The 13,497-nt window shown below is 58.6% G+C and overlaps 5 protein-coding genes across 5 annotated transcripts; 3 read left to right on the forward strand and 2 right to left on the reverse strand.

Annotated features, from left to right (window-relative positions):
* Positions 1 to 31: 31 nt before the first annotated feature.
* On the forward strand, positions 32 to 3,538 carry ACA1_026820 (uncharacterized protein; the record flags this gene model as incomplete). The annotated part of the gene is made up of 7 exons (XM_004354425.1): positions 32 to 271; positions 356 to 707; positions 770 to 805; positions 898 to 1,007; positions 1,099 to 2,142; positions 2,212 to 2,627; positions 2,809 to 3,538. Coding segments are annotated over 7 exons (2,928 nt in total), but the record flags the coding sequence as incomplete, so codon positions are not given.
* A 523-nt stretch (positions 3,539 to 4,061) lies between these two features.
* ACA1_026830 (uncharacterized protein) lies at positions 4,062 to 5,063 on the forward strand (the record flags this gene model as incomplete). The annotated part of the gene is made up of 6 exons (XM_004354427.1): positions 4,062 to 4,195; positions 4,260 to 4,345; positions 4,417 to 4,514; positions 4,586 to 4,700; positions 4,792 to 4,881; positions 4,933 to 5,063. 6 exons carry the CDS (start codon positions 4,062 to 4,064, stop codon positions 5,061 to 5,063), a joined length of 654 nt encoding a protein of 217 aa, XP_004354480.1.
* Positions 5,064 to 5,241: 178 nt separating this feature from the next.
* Positions 5,242 to 7,234, forward strand: ACA1_026840 (Ser/Thr phosphatase, putative; the record flags this gene model as incomplete). Its single annotated transcript, XM_004354429.1, has 9 exons — positions 5,242 to 5,344; positions 5,445 to 5,622; positions 5,820 to 5,909; positions 6,035 to 6,206; positions 6,228 to 6,312; positions 6,392 to 6,592; positions 6,679 to 6,759; positions 6,848 to 6,989; positions 7,093 to 7,234. The coding sequence occupies 9 exons, from the start codon at positions 5,242 to 5,244 to the stop codon at positions 7,232 to 7,234; spliced, it is 1,194 nt and encodes a 397-aa protein (XP_004354481.1).
* A 528-nt stretch (positions 7,235 to 7,762) lies between these two features.
* On the reverse strand, positions 7,763 to 9,915 carry ACA1_026850 (uncharacterized protein; the record flags this gene model as incomplete). The annotated part of the gene is made up of 9 exons (XM_004354431.1): positions 7,763 to 7,922; positions 8,000 to 8,081; positions 8,163 to 8,401; positions 8,485 to 8,740; positions 8,837 to 8,997; positions 9,073 to 9,163; positions 9,238 to 9,453; positions 9,521 to 9,678; positions 9,761 to 9,915. 9 exons carry the CDS (start codon positions 9,913 to 9,915, stop codon positions 7,763 to 7,765), a joined length of 1,518 nt encoding a protein of 505 aa, XP_004354483.1.
* A 301-nt stretch (positions 9,916 to 10,216) lies between these two features.
* ACA1_026860 (ABC2 type transporter, putative) lies at positions 10,217 to 13,065 on the reverse strand (the record flags this gene model as incomplete). The annotated part of the gene is made up of 8 exons (XM_004354433.1): positions 10,217 to 10,365; positions 10,459 to 10,562; positions 10,645 to 11,099; positions 11,194 to 11,571; positions 11,667 to 11,905; positions 11,978 to 12,236; positions 12,323 to 12,465; positions 12,636 to 13,065. 8 exons carry the CDS (start codon positions 13,063 to 13,065, stop codon positions 10,217 to 10,219), a joined length of 2,157 nt encoding a protein of 718 aa, XP_004354485.1.
* Between the last annotated feature and the right edge of the window lie 432 nt (positions 13,066 to 13,497).

The following is a 13,497-nucleotide window of genomic DNA, read 5'->3' on the forward strand; positions in this document are numbered from 1 at the left end:
CAAGGCCATCCTGTGCAGCACGCGCGCCCAGGATCTTCTGCCGTGGGTGCGCGATCTGGACGTGGCGCGCCTGCTCATCGTGGGCCGGGACGGAGGCCGCAGCGACCGCGTGCCGTCGGTGGACGCCTTCGAGCTGCTTCCGCTGGAAGACTATGTCGACTGGCGCGATACCCTGCGCGCCACGCTCCAAGTGGGCGAGGCCGGCGGGCTCAAGCAGAAACTGACTACGACGCCGCTGCCCTACAGCCTGTTCCCCGCCCTCTACCAGGAGGTACGGATCCCAAGGCCGTTCTTCGTTCTTCGTTCTTCAGGTTTTCGTTGTGTTTGAGGTGACTGATCGTCATTGTCTTTCCAGGTCGCGGTGATGCATGCCGAGGGCAACACGCAAAATGCGGCGAAGGGCCTCGAGTGGCTGGCCAGGTTCGTCGACCAGCAGTACCCGACCACGCTCGGCACCAACCGGAAGGAGTGGGCCAAGCTGGCCTCGTGCTACGTGTCCGACAACTGGGCGCTCGAGCGCTGGCTCATCACTCGGGAGACGTCGTACGGGACCATGGCCACCTTCTCGCTGCTGTCGCACCTAGCCGCTGTAGTGGGCAGACTCGGCGAGCGGGCCTCGCCGCTACACCAACTGCTCTTCGCGCCGCAGTCGCAGTCGGCTTGCTTCCTCCCGTCCATGCCCGACGACCCACGCCAGCGGATTGCCCGTACGCCTTTTCCTCTTCCTCCTCTTCCAAGGCGTGGTGCTGATTGTTCTTCTTTCCGCCAGGCGACTACATGCAAAAGCCCGGATACGTCTATCTGGGTATGCTCTCACGATCCTCACCTCCCTTCTTGCACTTAAGCTCAGCAACTTGGATTACTCATAAGGCGATGCTTGGCCGCTTATTCTAATAGGCACCTGCAATCACGTCTATCTTGTGCCGCCCTGCGGTTTGCCCATGAATATCGAGTCGTGCGGCGTCGACGGCTGTGCTGTCCAAGTTGGAGGCACCGGCCACATCCCGGTACGCTCATTGAGATCTCCCTCGTTTATCGTAGGACCTCACCCTTGCACTCATAACCATGATGGTGTGGTACCATTTGCATCATGTACAGCTTCCGGGCCATGTGCTTCTCATGGTGCCTGGCAACCCGCCCAACACGCGCGGCTTCCCGGTCACCGCGCGCGATGTGACCGAGCTCACCGACCAGACGCCCAAGGCCTACTGCCCGCTCACGCTGCTGGAGAACGCTACCTGGCGCGTCCGCGACTGCGCCTCCGCGACCGCCTTCTGGCTTCTGCGCTTCCTGGTCGACGCCACGCTGCTCTTGAGCACCCTCGCCAACTTTGGCGGCCGGTCCAAGGCCGACGCGCTCGCCCTCGCCGCAGCAGATATGGGTAACACCGTGAACGAGTACTACTACGACGAGCGGCTGGGCCAGTCGTGGAAGCAGCTGAGCAGCCTGGTGGCGGCCAACCAGGAGGACGCCCTGCTCCTGGTCCACTGGACCCTCGACGCGTTGGCCTCGACCGCGCCGCTGGCCGGCGACTACTCTCGGCTCGACACGCTGGCCAAGCGCCAGGAGTGGGAGCGCTGGGCACTGGCCGCGACCAGCGGGCTCGCCGACGCGGGACTCGCGGTCGCCAAGCTGCGCGAGCTCAAGGTGCGGCTGCAGCAGGAGGCCACGCCCGAACAGAAGCAGGTGCTCGAGGCCGTGACGGAGACCGTCGACTCCGACCTGGCGCAGGGCCACAACGACGGCGCCTACCGGGCGAACAACCGCCCGGCGCTCTGGCGAATGCGCACGACCGTGACGGTGGACGACTTCAAGCGGCGCTTCGTCGCCGACGCCCAGGCGCTGGCCGAGTGTCCCAAGATGGCGCTGCTCGTGACCGAGGAGGAGAAGCTGCGCTGCATCGCCTCGCTGCCCGACATCCTGGCCTGGAAGACCGCTGTCGAGCAACACTTCAACAAGCGCATCGACAAGCAGACGGCCGAGACGCGGACCGTGGGCCAGATCCTGCAAGAGCTGTCGCCCGAACAGCGCCGGGAGTGGGGCGCACTCTTCCACCGCTTCGCTGCGGGCTGGAACCTGGCGCGCGAGTTCGTCCAGAAGCACCACGGCGAGGACATCACACTTATCGAGATGAACGAACGCGTATGATCCCCCTTGTGTCGTGTGTGTCGTGTGTGTCGTGTTTGGGAGCTGACAAGATCGCTTGTGCAGGTGCCGCTGGTGTATTCGCTCAACACGCTGGTGGGCGAAGGGGCGCAGGGTGTGGCCCTGGTCAAGTGGCTGATCAAGAAGCACAATGATGTCGTCGTCCGGATGCACCGCGTTCTGGCTGAGGCGGCCGACGCCGCCGACGCCGCGCTAGACGCACAAGCAGCGGACGAGGCCTACCGGGCGAAGATGCGGCGCTTCGGCGAGATCCCGCTCCATCTGGTCCGCACGACGCACATGCTGCAGCCGTTCCCCGCGCACGGGAGCATCACGCGCGTGCTGCAGCTGTCGGCCCACAGATCCTACGCCTACGGCAAGGGCCAGCACACGGTCTACGACTACGCGCGCGTCGAGGAGTTCCTCTTCGGCGAGTGCGTCCACGGCCGACCGCTCATCAATGCCGACCCCACCCAGCTGCGGTACGTACACCACCTTCACGCACTGTATGCACGTGAATGCTTACCACACGACACACACACGACACACACACAACACACACACAAAACACACAAAACACACAAACACACACACACAACACACACACACACACACACACACACACACACACACACACACACAACGACACGCTCAACCGCACAGGATGGTGAGCTTCCTCAATGAGGCCGGCGTCAATGGCCTGCTCAAGCAGATCGAGGCCGCGGTCAGCCCGCAGCGCGAGCTATCGGAGGAGGTCCAGCGCCGCATCAAGCAGGAACTTAACAGCCCTGAGCTCGCCCAGCGGTGCCTGCGCGCGTGCGAGATGTGTCTCAACTTCCTCCGCACCTCCGGCGGCGACCCGCGCCAGTCGCTGGTCGAGTACGCCCACGAGGTGCTGCTCATCAACTGCCACGACGAAGCGAGCGGCCTCCACTTCGGCTTCCTAGGCGATCGCCGCGGCGACGCGGTGTGTTTGGCCCACGTCAACGCCCTCTGGCGGCTGCTGCACAAGCTGGTCTACCCGGACCAGTTCAGTGCCCTGGCGGCCAAGTACCGCGAGAAGCTGCCGGCCAAGTTGCAGCCCAGATTCAGCCGCTACTGCATGAGCCTCAAACCTGGAACAAGGGCGCTGCTGGCCGACACGCTCGAGGCCTTCGTGCGGGACAACCTTCTCGAGGAGGAAACGCGCCGTCCCGACGCCGGCGCCAAGGAGGAGTTCATCGGCAAGCTGCTGACCAACAACGACTGGCGCGCGGCGATGGACATGGCGCCGCTCGACCTGCCCGAGCTGCTCGAGTTCACGGACAGCATGCCCCACTTCCCTAACGACCTCAAGCTCAAGCACTGCTTCGACGCCTTCCGCGTGGCCCGCCAACTCGCCGTCAAGGCCTAAGAAGAACGAAAGAGAAGAGAAGGCTTGGCCCAACCGCGCAAAGAGAAGGAGAAGGTGGCGCCGTTATTATCTTTGCCGCCGTTGTATGCGGGCAGGCCAGTGTTGAAGTGCCAATTCACTTTTGCTCAGGGTCCAGACCGTTTCCTTTCTATCCTTGTTTATCGTCTTTCCTTATTTGGAAGGCTGTGCTTAAAACGGAAACAACCATCCATCCCACTTTGCCTTGTTTCGATTTTTGAGGAGCAACACTTGCGGTAGGAGATGGTGGCGGAGAGGTTCGCTGTTCTCGTGGCGGCATTGCTTGTGGTGAGCTTGCTGGGTGTACAAGCTAGGCTACCCAAGACGGCCACAATATGGACAGGCTTTGGCCACAATACAACTCTGGGTACCCTCCGCCTCTCTACTGAGTGTGGTGGAAAACACACATCACTGCACCGCGTTAACACCACTTTCATATTGTCTTCTTCCAGACTTGTTGGTCCAAAATGCCAAGTCTCTGACACATGTGAGCGTCATCGCGTACATGATCGACACCAACGGCAACTTCGCTTGCTCCTGCGATCCGACGGTGCCATGGCAGCGGCCCTGCAATAACAACGGCACCTACTCCGACTGTCCGTGGTGGGACTACCACGTCAAGGTCTTGCAGAAGAACAAGTACGTCTCAGTTGTCTTGCCTAGACTGGCCCTCAGGTTCTCACATGGTGGTGATGCTCATTAGTATCTGGGTGATGCCCTGCATCACTCTTCCGCCCGGATATATCACCACGGGCCTGCAGAAAGTCATGAATTCGACAGATCTGCAGGGTAGCTAACACCTTCACCAGAGTGTTTTTTTGTTTCATGTCAGCCGATCTCATCCCTTCACTCACGCGCAGACCAGATGATCTTCCGCGCGGTTTCGATTGCTGTTGAGCGGAACTACGCCGGGTACAACATCGACTGGGAGGGCGACACTGGAGAGATCACCTCGCAGGTTCACGCGTGCTTCCCTTCCTTCTGCCGGGTTGGCGGCCAATACTAAGCTGTGGGTGAATGTGAGTGCAGGAGTTGGCTGTCTTCTTGGGCAGGTTCAGGCAGGCCTTGGCGCAGTTCGACAAGAAGCTCTCCTTTGACGTCGCGCTGCCGTCCTTCAAATGGAATACAACGGCTCTGGCTCCCTGTACGAGACTGTGTGTTCCGCTTCATTCTGGCTTAGTTGATCAGAAATTGTGGGTGCTAACTCGACAGGTGACATTGTGTAAACCATTCAGCCTTGGACCAGTTCGCCGACATGGGCACCTACGGCGTGTCGGGGCAAGATCTGGCTGAGGCTCTGCGCAACAACATTCCGCTCGCTTCCGGTGTGGAGCATTACGGGATGGGCATGCTGCCCCCTTCCCTCACCGATGAAGAACTGGTGGGGGCCTTTGGACTGATGGCCAAGTTCGGAGTCGTCCACCTGTGGGTTTGGCCCGACGGACCCACACCCGACTTGACTACTCTGTTCTGGTCCCTGTCGGCCAAGTTTTTGGAGAGAGTCTGAGCCACCACCCATTGAACTTATTCTCATTAAATGAGCGTCACCGCCCGTGAAGGTGACCATAACGGTTGATTACGCCTTTCTTCGTTTGCAGTCGGCAAGAAATAAGTCCCAAAAAGAAAGAGGGGCGGAGTGCTCTTCGTCAAGCCCCGCCCGAGTCTGCGACCAGCATCAAGATAAGATGCATAGCTGCGGCCCGTTGTGGATGTCTCTCGCTCTCCTCGTTTTTGCCGCCACCGTGGGCGCTGGCGACGTGCCGGAGCAACTCCGCCTGGCCCTCACCGGTTTCCCTCATTCCCCCCCCCCTCCCCACAACCACCCCAACATATTCCCTGTTGTGTGGGGGGAAGTGGGCCTTATTGTATGAGTGTGGGCGGGCCACAGGAGTGAATGGGGAGATGGTGGTGGGGTGGACGACGCAACTGGACGCTGGTTCGACGGTGGAGTATACGTGCGACGGCTGTGGCCACTTCACGGTGGAGGGCAATGCGTCGCGCTACTCGATCCCCGCCTACACGCCGCCCTACACGTCTCCGCTCCTTCACTGTACCGCCTTCGTCTTGTTCATTTGTTTGCCCTTCAGAGCGCCTTCTTCATGATGTGGTGAGCAGCTCACTCACTCTGACCGTATGTCTCCAGTCGTACTGTTGACAGGCTTGAACAGCTCCACAGTGTACGAGCCCCGAACTAAGAGTCTCTCTTGCCTACCAGGTAGTCCGCACTGCTAATCTCTCTTTGTCTCTGACTGAGGGGCTGCAGGTATTCGTACCGCGTGGGCCACAGCAAGACCGGCTGGAGCTGGACCCACCAGTTCATGACCAAGGCCGACGTTCAGCCCACACCCGACAGGTTGGTCACCACCTTCACGCTGGCCTCACGCTTGCCACTTATTGTTTCGTCTCGATCAGCTAACGCTGTGCGCACCTGCACCGACGCTGGTGTGGTTCGTGTGGGTCCTGTTTTGTCACGTACAGTCCGCTCCGATTCCTGTCCATCGGGGACGAGGGCACGATCAAGGGCGCCAAGGAAGTCCTGGCCGGCATGCTTGTCGCCCAGGAGAAGTTCCACTTCGACTTCCTCGTTCACGGCGGCGACATCAGCTACGCCAACGGGATTCAAGACATCTGGGACCAGTGGGGCCAGCTCGTGCAGCCGCTGGCCGCCCAGGTGCCCTGGATGGTGAGTGTCGGCAACCACGAGATGCGCCCGAACCAGACCGACGCCGGCTTCCTCTACCGCTTCGCCATGCCCAGTACGTGAGAGATCAACTCTCCTGTGACCCCTTCAATCTAGTAACGGGGTCTCTGATTGCATTCATGGGGCATCTTCAGCGGCCCAGAGCGGTGGTGAATCGGGCAACATGTACTACAGCTTCGACTACGGCAACGCCCACATGATCGCCCTCGAGTCCGAGGCCCAAAACTTCTCGGCCCAGTACGACTGGCTGAAGCGGGACCTGGCGCAGGTCAACAGGACAGTGACGCCGTGGATCATCGGGTTCTGGCACAGGCCCTGGTACTCCTCCAATGTCGGTTCGTGGCCCCCTACGCGCCCTCCCTCCCTCCTTGATCGCTTCGGCGCTTCGCTGTGCTTACCGGTAACCCACTGACCACTGCAGAGCACGCTGGCTCTGGCGACGTGATGCGGGGCGCCCTTGAGGCCCTGTTCTTCGACAACAGAGTGGACATGGTGATCACAGGTACGAGCCGGGATGCGATTGGGCTTTTGTTGCACGTCATCACGCCTACGTACATGAGCTCACATGCCCTCCCCCAATAAACGATCAGGCCACGTACACTGCTACGAGAGGACTCTGCCCGTGTACCAGGGAGCTCTCAACGATGAGGCGCCGTTCTACATCACCAACGGTGCTGGCGGCAACGGGATGGATGACACGTGGGGCGATGCCCCCGAGTGGTCCGCCAAGAGGTGCGCACAATACTGGCCTCCCCTTAAACCTTCTCTGTTTTGGGTGCGAGTGAGGACTGCTAACTCTACTTTTTAATATAAATATCAATTGTGTGTCGCACAGGCTCGCCGCCTACGGCTTCGGTTATGTGGAGCTCTTCAACGCCACGCACCTGCACTGGACCATGCGGTCTTCCAGCGATAGCGCCGTCATCGATGAGGCGTGGCTGGTGCGCCCCGCCGATCGGTTCCAGACGAGGCGGTGAAGAAGTTAGGCGGCCTACCATCTATCAGTTCACCAGGTCATGTCCTTGCCCTAGTCCTGTATGTTCACGTCAGTCAGAGGGCACTGAGAGACCCGGAGGAAAAAGTAAACACAATTGCAGGAGAAGGCCCAGCAAGATGATGGGTGCGTGCTGTGCAGATTAAAAAGGATACGGCACGGTGGATTCCCGGGTGGTCGCCCACCCCAGTACTAACATCGCCTGGCTCAGCTTAACTTCGCTGTTCGGATGGGAAGCGGTGCTTTCTGCGCAGTATGGCTGTATCCAACAACCATCATGCTGTCTGCCGCATGCGGTTCACCTCCTGAGGCTGTCCAGCCTGCTTCCTCAGCATGGCCATCTGGGCGCTCTACCACTCTTCCCACTTTATCTCATAAGGGCTTGCCTACTCGCGAAGCAGTAGATCTGACAATCAGTACAAACTGGCGCTTGAACATGATGTTACTGGTTATTTATAGATAAAATGTTATCTGTACAGACTAAATCCCACTACTGCGCTGTGGTTGCGCATCAGACAGAAGGAGAGTGGAACATCGGGTTGGTCCCCTCCGTGACATTGTCCTCGAACAGACTGTTGACACCAGCCGCGTCGTTCCCTTGGCCATCCATCTCAACGGGGACTATCTCCTCCGGGGGCGGGGCAGCGTTCATCTTCCGCATTGCCAGGTAACTGAACACAACGACCAACACACCAACACAACGATCAGAAGGGCAAAGGAAGCACACGGTTTGCAGGGAGATCAGTACCCTGCGGCCACGAGGCCAGCAACAGCTCCAACAACGACAGCTGCAGCAATAAAGCCACCAATGGCGATGGCGGCCGCCTCTCCTGTGAATAGGAAAAAACAGTGTGCTTGTGTCAACCAAGGGCATGGGCGAAGGATTGATGGTTTGCAGATGTAGGACTTACCGGGGGAGAGGGTGTCACCACCCGACACGGGCACGGGATCGGAGCACGGGTTGCTGCTGTCCACCACAGAGTAGGCGATGTTGCCGGTGGCCTCGGCCTTGAACACCATGTCGATGTCCGACGTGTTGGTCGAAATGGTGCCGTTCTCGGCGAAGGTCTCCAGGCTCTTCAGCGTGCCAACGTCGTAGAGAACCTCGTCGTTCAGCTCGATCACGACATCGATCAGGTCATTGTAGCCCCTGAAGACAATCACCATTAATACAACAACAATAACGACAACGTTGGGTTAGCCACCAACCTTGAGTTGGCTGGCGGTGCGTACAAATTGGTGACGGAGACGGTGTAGTTCCACTCGAAGGGAGGAACGGTGTAGGTGGCGTTGAGGTCCAGCACGAGCTGTTGGCCGCCGAGGCAATCGGCATCGATGGCGAGACCGCACTTCTTCATCCCGCCGAACGCAAAGTCCTCCGAGATGGCGTTCAGCGCGTTGGAGACGCGGGTCGTGGCCAGGAAGGATGAGTAGCAGGGCATGCGGGTCAAATTGGCCAGGGCCACCAGCCCGTTCACCACAATACCACCTAAACAAGAGAGATGATGAAGAAGAGAGTGAGCACCAACCTCTCGACGAAGCTTCATGTTGCCAACGGATTAGCAGATTGGGGGGGGGTTCGAACCTTCAAAGAAGTTCCGGGCTGGGATAGCGTAGCCCTTGCCAAACTTGCCGTTGTAGTACCACGGCGAAGTAATGTTCTCGTAGTCATTGGTGATGGCGCAGACCACCTGCGTTACATCGTTGGGGTCGCACTTGGCCTTCGTGTCCGTGTAAAAGATTTGGCTGCAGTGGATGCCCCCCCCCCACAATGTTAGAGGAAGGCGACCAATGGCAATGGCCCGGGGGGGGGGGCAATACCTCACATTACCGCCTCGCCAGACAAGAAGCTTGATGCTGGCCGGCGTGCTACTGCCCTGAGCAGGGAAGTCAGCAACAATCAGCAGATCTCCTGTAGAACATGTTTACCAAGTCAGTGCCGGTGAGCGCTTGTTGTGGCGGACTGCATGCTAAAGCACTGCGTACCGTCCATGTGTTGCCCGTTGAAGGCGTAGGCCTGGCTGCTGACTGCAGATCCGAGTCCCACGCGGCCGTCCTGGAAGAACCAGTAGCCCACCGTCGCAGCCCCGTTCTGGGCCTCCCGGTCGAGGCCAAAGTACATCGACACCCGCCCGGTCGAATTATCAGACAGGACCGCGGCATAGGCGTTCAAGATGTTGCCCTTGTCGTTGGTGTTGAGATCTGATGTCGCCGACAGACCAATCGTCAGAAATGATGAGTTGATGATGATGATGTGGTGGTTCCGTACAAGGGGTCCACCGCCAGTAGGGGACGTCGTAGGAGTCTTTGGAGAGGCCCTGGAACCAGGACGACGGGTCCCTCTGCTGGCTACCGGACGTGCCTGTGAAGTAGTCCTTCACGAACACCGAGGTAAAGGCCGGGTACTGACCTGAGTAGATTGAATCCCTGCCATTGTCCCCAACACACGACATTCACGCGTGAGAAGACGACTGACCATCCGATCAAACCGTGAGATCAAGAGTTGTACCAGTCGACTTGGCTGCTATTCGCTCCGGCCGTGGTCCTGCCGTTCAGCGCAAAGAGTCCAGCGGCCACGGACTGGGCTTCCGAAATGGAGGCCAGGTAGCATGTGATGATGAGGAGAGCAAGGGCGAGCACTGGACTGAACCTGGTGGTGGCCATATCGCGTGTGTGTCTGGGCTTGGAGCAAGAGAAGAATGGTATGGGCGCCTGTGTCTGTGGCGGTTTGATGCACTGCTGTCGGACGTTGGCCGATTTTAAGGTACAGAGCCACATTTTCCCGCAATCAGGCCGCAACAAGCACAATTGGGTATGGAGTGTTTGGTGTCCCCAAGACCGGGTCCTGTTTTACGCTCAAGCTTGAGAGTTGACCAAGTGACCAGCCAATCGGTCGGTGGCCTAGGCCGTTTGGGCGGCGTGAACTCTGACAACAAAATTTGTATTATTATTAACATAAATGGGTTCAGGCCTTCTTACGACCTGCGGTCAGCCGAAGGAAAGTGTAGGCGAGGGTGTGGAAGAAGAAGAACTGCATGAAGAGGAAGAGGAACGACGCCCACAGGCTCCCTTCGTCGTTGTTGAGGTGGAGGTCCTCCAATGCAGCATCTCCAGCTGTGTGGTGCGAACGTTGTCAGACCAAATAAATAAATAAATGGAAAACAAACAAATAATAAATAATAAATAACAACAAAGAGTGCAGCGTACTTGGGGTGCAGTTTTCATCTGGCTTGCAGGTGAATGTGAGGCCGTCGAGCTCATTCCTGGCCAGTATCTGAAATCCATACTTGAATGGAGAGAAATACTTGGCCCTGTGCACACACCGCACAAAGAAGCCCGAGTCAGGTGCCGGACGAAGAAGAGCAAAGCCGCAAAGATCTGCACAACACGTACCATATGAGCCACTTGGGAATGGAGTCGTCGTTTAGGAAGAAGCCGCCGAGTAGCATGAGCGGAATGAAGATCATGGGCGCCATCGCCATCGACACGTTCATATCCGGCGCACCGGCGCTGATCGCTAGGCCCAGCGCGTGCGCGGTGATGGTGATGGTGATACAGGCGGCGACGAAGATGAAGTACTTGTCGGCCTCCGCTTGGTAGCCCACCATCCAGTAGGTGATGGTGCCTTGCACGATCGGCACCAGCGTGAGGAAGGGGATGTCGGCGAGGACCTTGGCGAGGTAGTAGGTGAGCGTGCTGTAACTGCCCGTTGAGTGTTCGCGAATGAACACCACCCGCTCGGCCTGGAAGACCACCAAGCAGCCCATCATCGGCCCCATCGCCATCGACATGGTGACGAAGAACAGCGACCCCTGCCTGTCCGTTATGCTGCGTTGATCGTCTCCTAACTGCCGGCCGGTCATTACCATGAACACATGAATAGGAGTTAAATTAGGTCCGATGAGACTTCAACGGGTGGTAAAGCGCCAGCCAAAAGCGCACCTGGAGGTAGAGGAAGCCGACGAGGAAGGACAGGAACAGGGCCTGGCTGAGCCGAGCGGGAATCTGCATCGGGTCGCGGGCTTGCATCATGCTCCCGCGTATGAGTAGGAGGCCCCATCGGTAGAGGAAGTTGGGTCCGCTGGCCACCTTCAGCTTGTCAATGTCTGTTTCGTGGCTGTTGTTCCGTCGGCGGCGGATGAAGGACTTGGTGAGTGTGGAGCGGCGCGTGACGGGCTCGCTGCCGCTGCGCTTGATGCCGTCGGCGTAGTCCCCGCCGTCTTCCGTCAGCGCCGGCAGGTTGTGGTTGTCGCGGAAGGCCGAGATCAAGTGCTTGAGCCGCTCCTCGCCCTCCTCCTTGCTCGATATGTAGCTGTCCGCCTTCACCAGATTCACTTGTGTCGTGTATTGTGTGTGTGTGGTTCGTCAGAGTTGAATACTCAGTAAACCACAGTATGTTTGAAGGCGGGACGTACTGATGAACTCGGCGGGTTGGTGTACTTGGGGCACTTGTAGCCGAGCTGGCCAAAGTAGGCCACCACGTCCTTGGTCGGCCCGTTGTAAACCATGTGCCCTTCGGCCAGCAGCATGAGGCGGTCGAACTTGAAGAAGATGTCCGTGCTGGGCTGGTGGATGGTGGTCACGATGGTGCGACCCATGGCCGCCAGGTGCTGCAGCTTCTCCACCAGCGAGTACGCCGTCGACGAGTCCAGCCCTGTGGCAACAGTGCACGTTAGCGGTTGGCGTAAGGCCACCAAAACGAGGCTTTGGGTCGTATGGAGCGCACCAGAGGTGGGCTCGTCGAGGAAGAGGATCGATGGGTCGGTGATCATCTCCATGCCGATGCTCACCCGCTTCCGCTGTCCGCCCGAGATGCCCCGGTGCTCGGCGTCGCCGATCTTGGTCTTCTGGCACTTCTCCAGGCCCAGCTCTTCGATGAGCGCGTTGACCTTGGCCTTCTTGTTGCGCTCATTGAAGGGCAGCTTGAGCTGCGCCGAGAACCAGAAGGTCTCGCGCGGTGTCAACAATGGGTACATCACGTCGTCCTGCGTGCGGAAAGAACTGTGGTGTTAGCCCTGCTGCTGCGGGACAACTGAGCCACAGGCACCAAAGCAAACGTTTGCGTATGTACCTGCATGACGTAGGAGCTGAGGCGGGACCACTTGCGGTTGGAGATGTGGTCCTTGGGGATGTCGTTGACCGTGAGCGAGCCCTTGGTCTTGCCGCTCTGCACGCGGCCGGCCAGCAGGTTGAGCAGCGTCGTCTTGCCCGCCCCTGTCACAAGAGAAGATTTATCAAAATCCATCAATGATTAATTTTATTATTTTATAAAATATAAATGTGATATCACTTGCGTACGTGTCCTGTCGCCGAAATTTCGTGTCGTCGCACGTAATGAAAAGAACAAGAAGTGGTAGGGAAAGGCGGAGAGGTTGGGGGAGTACCGGAGGGACCCATGATGGCGGTGACCTCGCCCGGTCGCAGCTCGCCGTGGAGGTCCTTGAGCAGGGTCTTCTTGTGCTTCTTGTGGAACGGGTTCTTGCCCTTGCGCACCTTGACCGAGAAGAACAGGTTCTTGAAGGCCAGCGTCACCGGAATGTGCTTGGCTGCGGTGCCGGCGCGCAGGCCCACGTCCGACTGGGTAATGGCGTCTCGCGACCCCGAACTGCCGTCCACTTCATCGTCAGAACCGTCCTCCTCTGACGACTCCCCTTTGCTCTTCCTCTTCTTCTTGCCCTTCATCTTTTCATCGTTGTAGGCGGGCGAGATGCCAGCATCGTCCTCCTCCGCCTCGCTGCTCGAGGTGGCAGCGGCCTCCAGGTCCTCCAGCTCCCGTGCTTCGCCCCTTTCTTCGTCACTGTGCGAGCTGCTCATGCTGCCTCACTTCTCTCTGTGGTGGGTTGGGCTGCGCTGTGTGCGCGTAACTGATCAGTGCTCAGCAGTGTCGCGCACTCGGGCAGGGAGACACAAAGCATCGGCCCTTTTGCACGCCACGTGACCAGAGGCAAAACAAGCGTGATTGGTTTTACCCCACAGCAGCGCGTTGAACCAACCTACAATCAACTATTATGTTGCACTTTACAAAAAAACTTAATGTTGTTCTCGTAGATAAAAATGTACAGGTCTCTCTTTGTGGGTTTGGGAAGGGTTGGTGGCTCTGGGGTGTTTAGGCCTTCCTCCTGCCGGCGGTGATGCGCAAGAGGAAGTAGGCGATGATGTGGAAGAGAAGTACTGCATGAAGAGGAAGAGGAACGACGCCCACAGGCTCCCTTCGTCGTTGTCCAGGCTCAGGTCGCTCAACACTTT

This window comes from Acanthamoeba castellanii, assembly GCF_000313135.1.
Source record: "Acanthamoeba castellanii str. Neff unplaced genomic scaffold scf7180000084460, whole genome shotgun sequence".
NCBI lineage: Eukaryota > Discosea > Longamoebia > Acanthamoebidae > Acanthamoeba > Acanthamoeba castellanii.